Consider the following 14325-nt stretch of genomic DNA (forward strand, 5'->3'; position numbering starts at 1 on the left):
TACCCTGGTCGGAATGGCCATCATTAATAAGTCTACAAATAACAAATGCTGAAGAGGGTGTGGAGAAAAGGGAATCTGCCTACACTTTTGGCGGGAATGTAAATTGGTACAACCACTATGGAAAACAGTAGGGAGGTTCCTCAGAAAACTAAAAATAGAATTACCATATGATCCAGCAATCCCACTCCTGGGCATATATCAGGACAAAACTATAATTCAAAAAGTGCATGCACCCCTATGCTCATAGCAGCACTATTCATAACAGTCAAAACATGGAACCAACCTAAATCCCCATTGACAGATGAATGGAATAAGAAGATGTGATACATATACACAATGGAATACTACTCGGTCATAAAAAGGGATGAAATAATGCTACTCGCAGCAACATGGATGCAACTAAAGATTATAATACTAAGTCAAGTTAAGTCAGAGAAAGACAAATACCATATGATATCACTTATATATGGAATCTAAAATATGGCAAAAATGAACCTATCTACTAAATAGAAACAGCCTCACAGACATGGAAAACAGACTTGTGGTTGCCAAGGGGGAGGGGGAGGGAGTGAGATGGACAGGGAGTTTGGGGTTAGTAGATGAAAACTATTACATTTAGAATGGATAAACAACAAGACCCTACTGTATAGCACAGAGAACTCTAACCAATCTTCTGGAATAGCCCATGATGGAAAATAATATTTTTTTAAAAAAGAATGTATACATATTTATGACTTAGTCACTTTGCTGTATAGCAGAGTTTGACACAACATTGTAAATCAACTGTACTTTTTTTTTCTTTTTAGGGCCGCACCCATGACATATGGAAGGTCCAAGGCCAGGGGTAGAATCAGAGCTACAGCTGCCAGCCCACACCATAGCCACAGCAATGGGGGATCCGAGCTGTGTCTACAGCTACACCACAGCTCACGGCAATGCCAGATTGCAGACCCACTGAACAAGGTCAGGATCAAACCCGCGTCCTCACGGATACTAGTCAAATTGGTTTCTGCTGTGCCACAACAGGAACTCCCAACTATACTTTAATTTAAAAATAAAAAAGAGGGAGTTCCCATCGTGGCGCAGTGGTTAACGAATCCGACTGGGAACCATGAGGTTGCGGGTTCGATCCCTGCCCTTGCTCAGTGGGTTAACGATCCGGCGTTGCCGTGAGCTGTGGTGTAGGTTGCAGACGCGGCTCGGATCCCGCGTTGCTGTGGCTGTGGCGTAGGCTGGCGGCTGCAGCTCCGATTAGACCCCTAGCCTGGGAACCTCCCATATGCCGCAGGAACGGCCCAAGAAATGGCAAAAAGACAAAAAAAAAAAATTTACCTTTCAAATAAAAATTACTCCATTTATAAAAATAAATAAATAAAAATAAAAAAGAACTCAACTAACTTTCTTCATCTAGAGTAGCAAGCTGAAATACCAGGCAGATGATACAAATGACAAAAAATAGAGAAGTATAGGAAGACAAAACCATAGGCACAGTGATAAACAGCAACTAGCCCTTAGTCTTGGCATTAACAAAGAGAACACGGTGGACTGGAATGCACACGGCCACTAAGGGAGCAACTGCTACTTAATTCCAATGGTCTTTACTTTGTGGGAATGAGAGCCCTGTGTTGCCAGATTTTAAGCCAAAAATACTATTATGTACAATCCACTAATTTTACAATGTGGGCTACTCATTCAAGGTTTTAAAAACAAAACAAAACAAAAAACCTTGCTGGCCATATTGTCTGGGCCAAACATTATACACTAGTATATATTTTTAAGCTTTTTTTCTCATTTCAGCTGCTACATATATACTGCTAGCTGTCAAATTTACATCTCCCCCACCGACTGCTTTCCCAAGCTTCAGATCCATGTATCTAACTGGTTCCTGCCTAACATTTCCTTGCCATAGAAATCTCAAATTTGGAGTTCCTGTCATGGCACAGTGGTTGACGAATCCGACTAGGAACCATGGGGTTGTGGGTTCGATCCCTGGCCTTGTTCAGTGGGTTATGGATCTGGCGTTGCCAAGAGCTGTGGTGTGGGTTGCAGACGCAGCTCAGATCCAGCACTGCTGTGGCTCTGGTGTAGGCCAGTGGCTGCGGCTCCAATTAGACCCTTAGCCTGGGAATCTCCATGTGCTGCAGGAGCAGCCCTAGAAAAGGCAAAAAGACAAAAAAAAATCTCAAATTCAAATGTCTAAATGGAACGCATTGCCCCCTCACCCTAAACTGGTTGGCAGGTCTGTGTAACTTATCTCAGTAAAATAGCAAAACATTCACACCCAGTTTCCCAAGTCAAAACTCTGGAATTGTTCTCAACTCCCTATCTACTTCACCCTATTCCCCTGGTAACCAAGTCTAGTCAATTATAACATTGGAATGCTACTTGAACATGTTATTCCCCTTTCCCACCATCACTGCTTGGTTCAGGCCTCATCTTTGTTTTGCCTAAACTAAAGCAAATCTCTTGGCTTCAATCTCTTTGCTGTCGCTATAGCCAGAGTGTTCTTTCCAAGACACAAACTTGATCTTGTCTCTTCCCTGCTCAAAATTTTTCAATAATTTCCCATCACTTTCAAGATAAATTTCCAACTTCTTAGTCTGGTATTCAGGGCCCTCTGTGACATTGTCTCCCCTACTGCTTCCCCAACCCCTAACCAATACCACAGCTGCACTGAAATACCTTTGATTTCCCTAATGGGACATGCTTTTTCTGCCCTTCCATTTTCTTCCCCCTTTTTTTGTCTTTTTAGGGCTGTACCAGCGGCATATGGAGGTTCCCAGGCTAGGGGTCGAATCTGAGCTGCAGCTGCCGGCCTACGCCACAGCCACAGTAATGCAGGATCCAAGCCACATCTGCAACCTACACCACAGCTCACAGCAACGCCAGATCTGTAACCCACTGATCGAGGCCAGGGATTGAACCTGCAACCTCATGGTTCCTAGTTGGATTCGTTTCCACTGCACCATGATGGGAACTCCTACCCTTCCATTTTTACACAGGCCATTTCTACTGCTTGGAGTGTGCTCTTGCTCCCTACATTCTCATTTTTTGATTCCTCAAACCAAGCACTGATCGTATCTTCTGGAAAGCAACCCATGACAAGCAATCCCCTTCCCCCTTAGTACCTTGTGCACATCTCTTATTTACTGTTTTTTTTTTTTCTTTTTAGGGCCACACCTGCAGCATATGGAGGTTCCCAGGCTAGGGGTTGACTCAGATCTGCAGCTTCTGGACTACTCCACAGCCACAGCAACCTGGGATCTGAGCTGTGTCTGTCTGCAACCTACCCCACAGCTCATGACAATGCAAGATCCTTAACCCTCTGGGTGAGGCCAGGGATTGAACCCACATCCTCATGGATACTAGTTGGGTTCATAACCTTCTGAATCACAGTAGGAACTCCCTGCACATCTTGATTTTAATTGTCTATTATTTGACTGAAATGGTCCCTGAAATGGGACCTACTTTAGTACAGAGATCCTGTTTTACACCTACCTCCTCAAGAATGAGCACAGTACCGGATCCATAGTAAGCACTTAATAAATATATGCTGAATGAGTGAATGAATAAATTTAATCCAAGTCATGGTACCAACGGAGATAACTTTTTTTCCCAAGATCATATGGCCCACCAGTGACAGAGCTATAGAACCCAAGTCTCCTTAACATCGGCTCAACCCTTTCTATTAGACCAAGTTGGAAGTTGATGGGGATGGGGTGAAGAAAGGAACTGAATTGTACTGCAAAGGCAGATATTGAAGTTTGGCCCTAAAAAAAGAGGAACCGACATGGAACAGAGTAGTGGTCTTAAGGGAAAGAGATACAAATGGGAAAAAAAAAGATCAGGTACATTTATTGTCATCCTTAACATGAATGCTTGAAAAAAAGATCTCAGCAACCTCAAGACACAAGATATAAGAGAGGAAACAGACTACATCTATTAAAGATGTAATGAGGTTTATAATCAGGAACCTTGAAAGTGATAGAAGAGCAGTTCCCATTGTGGCTCAGTGGGTTACAAACCCAGCTAGTATCAATGAGGATGCAGGTTCCATCCCTGGACTTGCTCAGTGGGTTAAGGATCCAGCACTGCTGTGGCTGTGGTGTACGCTGGCAGCTGCAGCTCAGATTCAACGCCTAGCCTGAGAACCTCCATTGCCACAGGTGTGGCCCTAAAAAGCAAAAAAAAAAAAAGTCATGGAAGAAATTTTCACATATTGAGGTACGGGGAGGTCACTCTCACTTATAAATGATTTGGCTTGGAATTTATACTAACTAGAACAGCCTGTCTTGTGTTCTGTCCAACATACATTGTACATCTGCTTCAACCATTAAAGAAAAGGGTGCATTGTCCAGAAGTGGAAAACATCCATTTTGAAGATAGAGATAAATGCCTCCCTTCCTGGGACACCAATGCCAGTACTCTTTTGAAGATAAGCCTCCCCTCCCAGGTGCCAAGGCCATACCGACTTGCTGAGTACGAACTAATTTATCTTTTTTGAAATGCTGAAGGAATGTACACCAGTCATGTTTGATATTCTTTGTTCTGACAAGATACAAAGCTATGTGAAAACCAGGCTTCTCAGGAGAAGTTCCTCAGAGCTATCTAAGAGGCTGTCTTCCTCAGCTGAAAGGCTACAGTCTTCAGCTAGGCTCAAATAACAAAAATTTTTTTTTGGCTACACCCATGGCATATGGAAGTTCCCAGGTCAGGGACTGAATCCGAGCCATAGCTATGACCTACACCACAGCTGCAATAATGCTGGATCTTTAACCCACTGCACTGGGCCAGGGATTGAAACTGCGCCCCCACAGAAACAATGTCAGATCCTTAGCCTGCTGTGTCACGGCAGAAGCTCCAAAACTCTCCTCTGTTTTGTTTTGTTTTGTTTTTTAATGGCCACACCCGTGGCATATGAAAGTTCCCAGGCTAGAGGTTAAACCAGAGCTGCAGCTGAGCTCTGGTTCAATCACAGCAACACTGCATCCGAGCTGCATCTGCAACCTATGCTGCAGCTTGTGGCATCGCCAGATCCTTTACCCACTGAGGGAGGCCAGTGATTCAACCTGCATCCTCACAGAGATAATGTCAGGTCCTTAAACCGCTGAGGCACAACAGGAACTTCTATTCTTATTATAGATTGGTTATTGATTATTTGTGGCAACAAAAGAAATAAAAATTTGATACAGCATGTACTATGTACTGCTCTAGGCATATAAATATTTTCATTTAATTCTCAAAACAACTCATGTGGTAAGTAATATTATCCCCATTTTACAGATGGGAAAACTGAAGCACTGAAAGATGAAATCGTTTGTGATTACACAGGTAGGAAGTGGCAGAACTAGGATGTGAATAAGGCAGTTCGATGCTGGAAATCAACCACAATGCCTGAAGATAATTCTGACCTTGGCAATCAAAAGGGGATCACTCAAGTTTCATTGTATAAAGTATGAATTGTCTGGTGAGGGCGATTTTTGTCCTCAAATTCAGGGAGACAGCTGTTAGGTATGTGGGGGATGGGAATTCTTTGTTCTGTGATGCAATGATGACCTCAGGGTAAACTGCCACTAGGCTGAAGAAAATGGAGTGGCTGCTAGAGGACCTGCCTGGGGCTGAGTGGGACCTGGGGCTTCTTTGGGGCCACCTGACGCACACCCTAGCCTGCAGACACTGTGGCAGCAGCTGCCTCCAGAGCCCAGGGAATCTGGTTACACTCTTCTTATTCGTGGTTTGGCAGATCCGGAGGTGGTGGCAGCTTGGGAGATGGCAACAGCTTCAGCCCTGGTATTCTGGGGACAGGATCCAAGGCAAGGTGGGTGACACAGATGTGCAGCTGGGTAAATGATTCACCACATGTGAGTTTAGGTGAGGAATCATTGCTATGGGTCCAAAAGAGTGACTATAAGCCTTAAATGTGAGGCCAGGTGAGTGACCACTGACACTAGATTTGAAGCAAGGTGAATGATAACTGATCCTAGATGTAGGGTTATGTAAGGGATGCTGATCTCCAAATGTGGCTGGGTAGTGGCCATTAACACCAGATGGGTGACTATCGACCACAGATGTGGGCTCCAGTGACTGTTCACTCTGGGTGTAGAACAGAGACTACAGGCTATATGACATACCTGTGTCTCTGAAAAGGCTTCATGCCTGATTCCATCTTTCTCCACTCCCCAGGGCCCACCACTTCTGTACCATGTGGCTTTCCTTGACCACATGTGGAAGCAGGAGGCAGAGGAGGAAGAAGAGGAGGAAGAAGAGGAAGCATCTTTGGATCCACTGAAGCCATGTTCCCGTCCCAAAGAAACTCCTATTGAAGAGCAGGCCACCACAGCCCCATCCCAGCCATCCTGTGGTTCTGAGGGCCTCCACAAGGCCATAGGGACACTAGAACAAGTACATACACAGACCCCAACTCTTTCCAGATCTTACCCCACCTTTCAGATCCTGACCAACCTGCATGTGAAGTACAAGACAGCATCAGGGAGCTGCTTACAGCAAAGAAAAAGCCAGCTCTTCTGGGGTCTCCCCTCTCGGCACAGTGAGTCCTTGGAGGCCATCCTCCTGAGCTCAGGTGGTCCCTCTTCCCTGAAGTTGTCTGTTAGCCCTTCTGTCTTCTTTAACAAGCTTTCCTTCCTGCCTAGATCCCCAGAATTGCTGCTTCCCCAGTACTGCTCCCCAACCCAGCTTCCTACCCATGAAGTCCATGCTACAAAAGATCTGGAAGGGATGGCTTCTGAACCTCGGCAACTTCCCTGTCCATCTTCTCCTCCTGTCCCATCACTACCCCTCCATCTTAAATCCTTTCCTATGGACCATGAGAGAGTCCCATCTGGCACTGAAGTGAATACACAGTGGCTTACACAGCAGGAAGAGGTCCCTTGGGTCTCTGAGGATCAAGCCTTGCACTCAGAGCCTAAACTCCAAAGAACCAGACCCACCAAGCTCTTCCATTCATCTGAGGTCTGGTGCAAGGTGCCATGGGATCCTGGCTCCCAACAACACATTCCAGATTCACTCTCTGCCTTTTTGGCAGAATATCCCTCTAGCCTCCTGGGAGCCCTAACTAAGTATGAGGTCCCATGTAAGACCATAGGGCAAAATGAGGACCTCAAAGACTCTGAGCCAGCAATGCCAGCTCCCAGCCTAACCCCAACTTCTCTACCAGAATATCAGGGAGTCAGCTCTATAGGAAGCTTGTCTGGATCTAAGGCTCTCTGGGAACCCACAAGGCAAAGAGAGATCTCTGAGCTTCCAATCCCAGTCCCTTTCCAACCTGTAGACACCATGAGAGAGGCTCAAGGAACTAGCACCCTGGAAGTTCCACCTGTACCTGAGACTCAGCGGGGAACCATGGGACATAATGAGAGTATTCAAGTCTTACAGCCCCTGATGCCAGTCCTCTGTCAGCCCCCAGATTCTCTGTCAGAACCCCAGAAAGTAAGCCCTGAAGGTGGACCTTCTGTGACCAAGGACTTCTGGGAAACCTTAGGGCACAAAGAGAATCCTAGGGCCTCTGGGCCTCCAATACCAGCCCCTTACCCTCCTCCACATCCCCTACCAGAACTCCAAGGAGGCAGTTCCCTTGGAGAGCCAACTGATTATGAGCCCCAGTGGGGATGCAGAGAAAATTCATCAAACCCTTGGGCTTTTGAACCTCCTGCCTTGGACCTTGACCCAGGGTGCTATGGAACCAGGCCTCTATGTGTCCCATCAGGATCAGAGACTCCATGCAAAGGCATGCAGGGTAGAGAAAATTGTCAGGTCTCTGCAGACCCAGTTTCATCTTCCAGCCTTCCCTCACCATCTCTGTTGGAGTCCCTAGGAACAGGTGCCCAGGCTGTCCTGTCTGAGTCCAAAGCTTTGTGGGAGGCCATGAGGCAGAGAGAGAACCTCTGCACCCCAGAGTCCCCAGCCCATGCCCACAGCCCATCTCCAGTGCCTGTTCCAGAATCCTGCAGAATCATTCCTGTGGGAGGCCTCAATAGGTCAGAAGCTGCATGGAAGGACACTGATCATTTCAGGAATTCCTGGGCTTCTGAATCCCCATCTTCAGCCTTCAGCCCACCCCATGCTCTTGAACTGGATTCCCTCAGAGCTAGCCCTGCGGGGGTCCTGTTTGATTCTGAAGCTAGATGTGGGGACATACAAATGAGAAAGAACTCCTGGGCCTCAGAACTCCAGGCTTGCAGCTTACCCCAAGACCCATATGGACCCAATGCCTTGGAAGTCCAGTCTGACTCTGAGTCTATTGGAGGGGTCATGGGGCACAAAGAAATCTGCCCCAATCCACCCTCAAATTCTATGTCAAAGTCTCACACAAGTGAGCCTACTGAAGACCAACGCAACTGTAAAACTGAGGGAGCAACACTGGAGCAGAAAAAGAACTGCTGGACCATTGATTTCCCAGCCCCAGCCCCCAGGTCACTATCTGCTCCTCTACCAAAAAATCCACACATCGACCCTGAGTTTGTGCGGGGGAATGTGCAGCAAGGAGGGTTCCCTCAGGACCCCCACCCTCCAGCAGTGGATCCCCTACAGCCAATACCCTGGCTTCCCACCCTAGATGAAGCACTGAAGATTGAGCCCAACCAGCCTGGCCTGTCCAAGGGAGAGCTGTTTCTAGGAGTTAAGGCAGAGACTCTATCCTCTCAGGAAGAGGATGTCCCAAAGGTGCCCACGAACCCTGGGATCCAGGCCTGGCACTGGAGTAGAGAGTTGGAACTCAGGCTGAAGACACTACAGCAGAGCCCTGCTTCCAGATCTCTTGGCCCAAATAAATCATTTGGCAGCTCCTCTGCTCTAAGTCCCACCACTCAAGCCACCCAGAGCCTCTCTTCCTGCCCCCCACAGCAGACTCATCCACCCAATCTGTGCCCCCACTCTTCAAGCTGTCATTCCCCCAAAATTCAGAGCACAGTAACTCAGCCTGTCCAGATCTCCCACTGTTATCACTCCAATTCCTCTTCCCATTCTCAGCAACAAAAGTCTGACAGGGCAGAACAAGGGTCTCAGAAAGAGCAAAGAATGAAAGCGAAGATGGTATCCCAGATGTCATTCCAGGGGTCATGTAGTCACAAAAAGGCTGGTAGGAAATGCCAAGGCCTGGAAGGGCCCTCAAATCCTAAGGTTCTTGCCTCAGGCAAGAGACAGGACAATGCTTCAGCCCTACCTTTAGCCACAAAGAGAGAGAGCCCCAGGAAACCCAAAGGAGACCACGGCGGAGGGGATGCAAGATTGGGGTCATCCACAGTTACAGGGAAAAGCCAGCCAGTCCAGGCCAGAAGACTAGCAGTGGTCCCTGTAAGCAGGCTTTCCCAAAGAGCTCAGCATAGGGACCAGAGCTCTCAACACAGTGCTCTCTCCCCACAGCTTAACTCCAAGGCTGTGGGTTCCCAAGATAAGCAAGGGGCAAGGCTGGAAGCTGGTGACACCCTGGGCCCTCAGCACTGCAAGCACTGTCCTTGGGCCCAGAAGCATCTTTCCTCCCCCACACCTCAGGCTCCCCTTACCAGGGGTCTCCAAAAGTTGTTAGCCAAAATTCTAGGCACCTATGGGCCTAGGCCCACCAAATCATCAGCAGAAAGGCTGGTAGTATTACCACCCAACATTAATACCCCAAGACCTAAAGCCAAACCACTTGGGAGATGGAGAGACAAGCAAAGGAAATCCTAATAAACTAGTTGAACTAGACAAATATGACTCCTGTCTTTTTTGGAGTCTGGGGTACTAGGAATGTCAGTTCCCTACTGACTTCTGCTGCAGCCAACATCCCCTCAAAATCAGGTCCCAGAAAGTAAAGAGCTCAGGATTCTGTAAGCTTAACTTTCAAGCCCTTCACAGATGATCAACCTGGAGTCCACACATCCCTAACTCTCTAGGGTGAAGGTGTTAAGCCCAAAAGAGCACAGCCCGATGCTGCTCCTGAAAAATATTTCACTCTAAGTTAACAGAAGAAAAATATATTTGTTCACATGAGCACAACTGGTCTGGTCTAGGCAGCTGTTCTCAGTCCTGTTAGTCAAGTTTCCGAATCTTCCCAGCCAATTCGTTAAACTTTTCTTTTTAGGGCTGCATCTGTAGCATGTGGAAGTTCCTAGGCTAGGGGTTGAATCAGAGCTGCAGCTGCCAGCCTACACCACAGCCATAGCATCGCTGGATGCAAGTCACATCTGTGACCTATGCCACAACTTGTGACAACACTGCAACCTTAACTCAGTGAGGAGGCCAGGGATCAAACCGCATCAAAGATACTAGTCAGACTCTTAAATGGCTGAGCCACAACGGTAACTCCTCTGGCCAATTCTTGTCAGCCTTCTGCTCTAGTTTATAGTTCATGCATCCCCAAAGCCACAAAAACAAGTCCCTTTCCATGTTTAGTTAAGTGTTCATCCCTGATTTCTTCTATAATTTCCTGTTCATATTGTATACCCATTTTTTATACTGCACTGTTTGTTGGGTATATTACTTTATTACTGGTGCCATTAACCAATTACCACAAAACATTATTAATTTTATGAAAAGTCTGATATATGTCTTGGCTAAAACCAAGAGGTTGACAGAGCTGCATTCCTTTCCGTGGGCACTGGGTAGGATTCATCAGCTTTTAGAGGCTGCCCGCATTCCTTGGCTATTGCTCCTCTTCCTCCATCTTCAAAGCTGGCAAAGGCAAGTCAAAGTTCTTTGCACATCATGTCATTCTTTTGCCTCCCTCTCCCACTTTTAAGGACACTTAGTTCATTGGCCACACCTGGATAATCCAAGATACTCTTCCTATCTTACAGTTAATTGGCTACCAACCTTAATTCCATCTGCAACTTTAATTCCTATTTGTCATGTAAAATAAGGTGCCAGGAATTAGGAGGTACTGGTGGGGTGGGGGGGAGGCATTATCCTGCCTATCACAGATATTAACTCAGCCTGTTACACATGCTGCAAATATCTTCTCCCAATCCGTAGCTTATTTTCCAATGTTAAGATGATTTTTACTGTGCCAAAGTTTAAATCTACCAACATTTTCCTTTATGGTTTCTAAAACACTTCCTTCTAGAACTTTCACAGATTTATGTTTAGACTGTTACTCTAATTTTTTGAGTGTAGACTCGCCTATTAGAATCTAATGTCCAATTTTACCAATACAATTTAAAAAAAAGTTGGACTCATTTCATCAAATGTCATTATTTCAAAACATGAATCATTCTAAAGCCATACTACCTACTAGCACTGTCTCATATTCAACTTGCACAAAACTTGTCATTTTCCCTTTAAGCATTTCCTCTAATGTGCCAATTCCCACTCAAAGGGTACCATATCCACCGCAATACTGAAGCCAGAAACCTGCCATCCAACTCCTTTCCCCTCACACCCCAATCTAATCCATTATCAATCATAACCATGTCAATTATACCTAGAAAGTGTATTTGAAGCCCATCTTCACCTCTTCATCTCTACCATCACCGTCTTAGTTATCATTTCTCACCAAGTTGGTTGTCCTATTCCTTCTAATTCATCCTCCATATGGTTACAATTCTCTGGAGGTAAACTGAACCAATCTCTTTAAGTAAAGGAACAAAACAGGTACAACCTGTGGTCCTAGACTGGATATATATTGATTTGGTCAAAACAGTTGTGAATGGCATTTTTGGGCCACTTGGGAAATTAAAAAATGTACTAAGTATTTCATTAAATAAAAATTTACTGAAAGAGAAAGGTGGAGATGACTTTAAAAAGTTAGAAAGCAGTATGATCCTATTTTGATTTATAAATACCATATATATAAATATACATTTGAATTTTTTTTTTTTTTTTTTTGTCTGTGCCCATAGCATGTGAAAGTTCCTGAGCCAGGGATCAACCACAGCCCACAGCAGTGACCTGAGCCAGAGCAGTGACAATGCTGGATCCTTAACCCACTAGGCCACCAGGGAATTCCTAGAAATATTATTTTTCTTAATTTGCTTAATACTTTCCTAAATTTCTATAATGCACACTACTGTTTCTCTAAAAATAAAGTTTTAGTGAATGGCTAATGAAAGAGTGAATTGTCAAGAGTTCCCGTTGTTACTAATCTGACTAGTAACCATGAGGTTGCAGGTTCGATCCCTGGCCTCACTCAGTCGGTTAAGAATCCAGCGTCGCCATGAGCTGTGGTGTAGGTTGCAGATGCAGCTTGGACCTTGTGGCTGTGGTGTAGGTGGGCAGCTGTAGCACCGATTCAACCCCTAGCCCGGGAATCTCCATACGCCATGGGAATGGCCCCAAAAAGCAAAAAAAAAAAAGACTTAATTGTCTATATTGTCTATACACAACAATGCAAATGTGGTTGGTAATATTGTACTGTACACTTGGAATTTGCTGGGTTAATTTTATGTTATTTGATCACACACACAAAAAATAAACTGTCTAGCACTGAAATCTGTCACTTTACTACCTAAACCCCCAACACCTTTAGAATAAAATTCACAACAAGCATTTGAGGTTTTTCACAACATGGTCTGGCCTCTTGGAATTCACTCCTTGCCAGTCAACCTGATGCTTCTTAAGCATGCTCTGAGTATTTTCTGGCCTGTATTTCCGCTCTCTTGCACTTCTCTATGTCAAGCCTCCCACCTTCCTTTAATGGCCCAACTCAGACCACCTCCAGGGCTTTCTGTTTCTTCTATCTTTGTATGGTTTCCCCTTCCTTGCAGCCCCATAACAATCTGTGCCTATTTATACCACTGGTTTCCTGATATTATGGCTATTGAGCCCTTTAAAGACAATAAGGTTCTATGAGGTCAAGTCCATTCTCCCAAAACAGTGCTCCTTCCATTCTAAAACATTCACTCTACTCTGTATACTCGGTTGAGAAAAACACCAGGTCAGAAGGTACATGCTGTCTCTCTGCCTCATCTCACTGAAGTCACTGTCCTGTTCCAAAGTTTTATTTAGCTCAAACCTGTCTACAGGGTCTGAATCCAAAACTCACCACCTGCTGGCCAGGAGTGGAACCGAGAGTACTTTTCTTTGCTATCTACCCTCAGAAAAAGTCTGAAGTCTCAAAGACAATGCAATTTTGAGTATCTACTCGACACAGGGCCATTTAATAAGTCTATGGATCTCTGAATAGCTTTATAAAAAACTCAAGTCCTATATTCTTAACCGTTTTAAGCCCTAAGTAGGCTGAAGGGCTGGGCAAGATTAACAAATCATTTAACTTTTGCACAGTTCAGTCAAACTAAGAATTGGCAGCCCTGTGTTCCTCTTGGGCATTATGTGACCACTAGACTCTCAGGGCTACTTGGATCCAAATGTATCTCAAGATGTTAGAATTATAGTTCCATCTTTGTTTTTGCCTCTGTGGTAACCTGTTGGTCTTCTATGATCTATCTTGATTAGACACCCATCTTCTAATCACAGCAGTTATCCTATGGGAAGAAGAGACTGGCTATAGTAAGATCACATTCCAATCTCTGGGAACCCTGGGCGAGGAGGGGGCATGAACTGCCTTACAATTTGCCTTTTGGTTTAAGTATGCAGGCTTCTGCTGGTGCAAGGTGACAACTGCTTTCTTTCTGCAGTTCACAAAACACTGTCAATCATTTTATCAGACTAAGAATCTTGAGACCCCGGAAAAGCTAAGCACCTTGTTTGATGCTACACTGCTAAAAGCACAAGTGCCAGAAGCAAAACCAGGTTTCTCACAAGTCTGCTCTTATTTTTTTCTAAAACATCTATAGATGCTTCCCTACAGACACACTTTGTGCTACAAGTGGGTTCAAAGCAATCATTTCTACACAAATTTCTATCACATGTCAACCAGTATCTACGTATTTTGTGGGATCTTGCCTTCTATTCTATTCCCATGGCTTGATGCAGAGGTACCAAATGTCTTCCCCAAAAGACCTTGTCTTTGGTCTCAGCGAGGTGAGGATGCCTGCCATGGGAATGAGACAGAGTGACAATGTTCAGTTAGAAGACCAAGAGACAAGCCATCAGGATACTTAAAGTTTACCTCCTTTGGAAAAGCAAAGGAGAACGAAAGACAGGATCTGGTGGAGAAAGGTTTAATGCAAGTCACAAAAGAGCAAAAATATCTATTTCTTAGCATGAGTTCAAGATGCCCCAGGTTTTTGGGGGTTTTTTTGGTTTGTTTTTAGGGCCGCACACGTGGAATATGGCAGTTCCCAGGCTAGGGGTCTAATCAGAGCTACAGCTGCCAGCCTACACCACAGCCACAGCCACCCAAGATCCAATCCATGTCTGCAACCTACACCACAGCTCACAGCAACACCAGATCTGTAACCTACTGAGCGAGGCCAGGGATCGAACCTACATCCT

At 45.3% G+C, this 14325-nt stretch overlaps 1 protein-coding gene across 1 annotated transcript; it reads left to right on the plus strand.

The window, feature by feature from the left end:
• The first annotated feature begins 5587 nt into the window (after positions 1-5587).
• C2H9orf131 (chromosome 2 C9orf131 homolog) lies at positions 5588-9681 on the plus strand. Its single transcript, XM_047769242.1, has 2 exons — positions 5588-5818; positions 6184-9681. The coding sequence occupies exons 1-2, from the start codon at positions 5588-5590 to the stop codon at positions 9679-9681; spliced, it is 3729 nt and encodes a 1242-aa protein (XP_047625198.1).
• The last annotated feature ends 4644 nt before the right edge of the window (positions 9682-14325 follow it).

This window comes from Phacochoerus africanus, chromosome 2, assembly GCF_016906955.1.
Source record: "Phacochoerus africanus isolate WHEZ1 chromosome 2, ROS_Pafr_v1, whole genome shotgun sequence".
Lineage (NCBI taxonomy): Eukaryota > Metazoa > Chordata > Mammalia > Artiodactyla > Suidae > Phacochoerus > Phacochoerus africanus.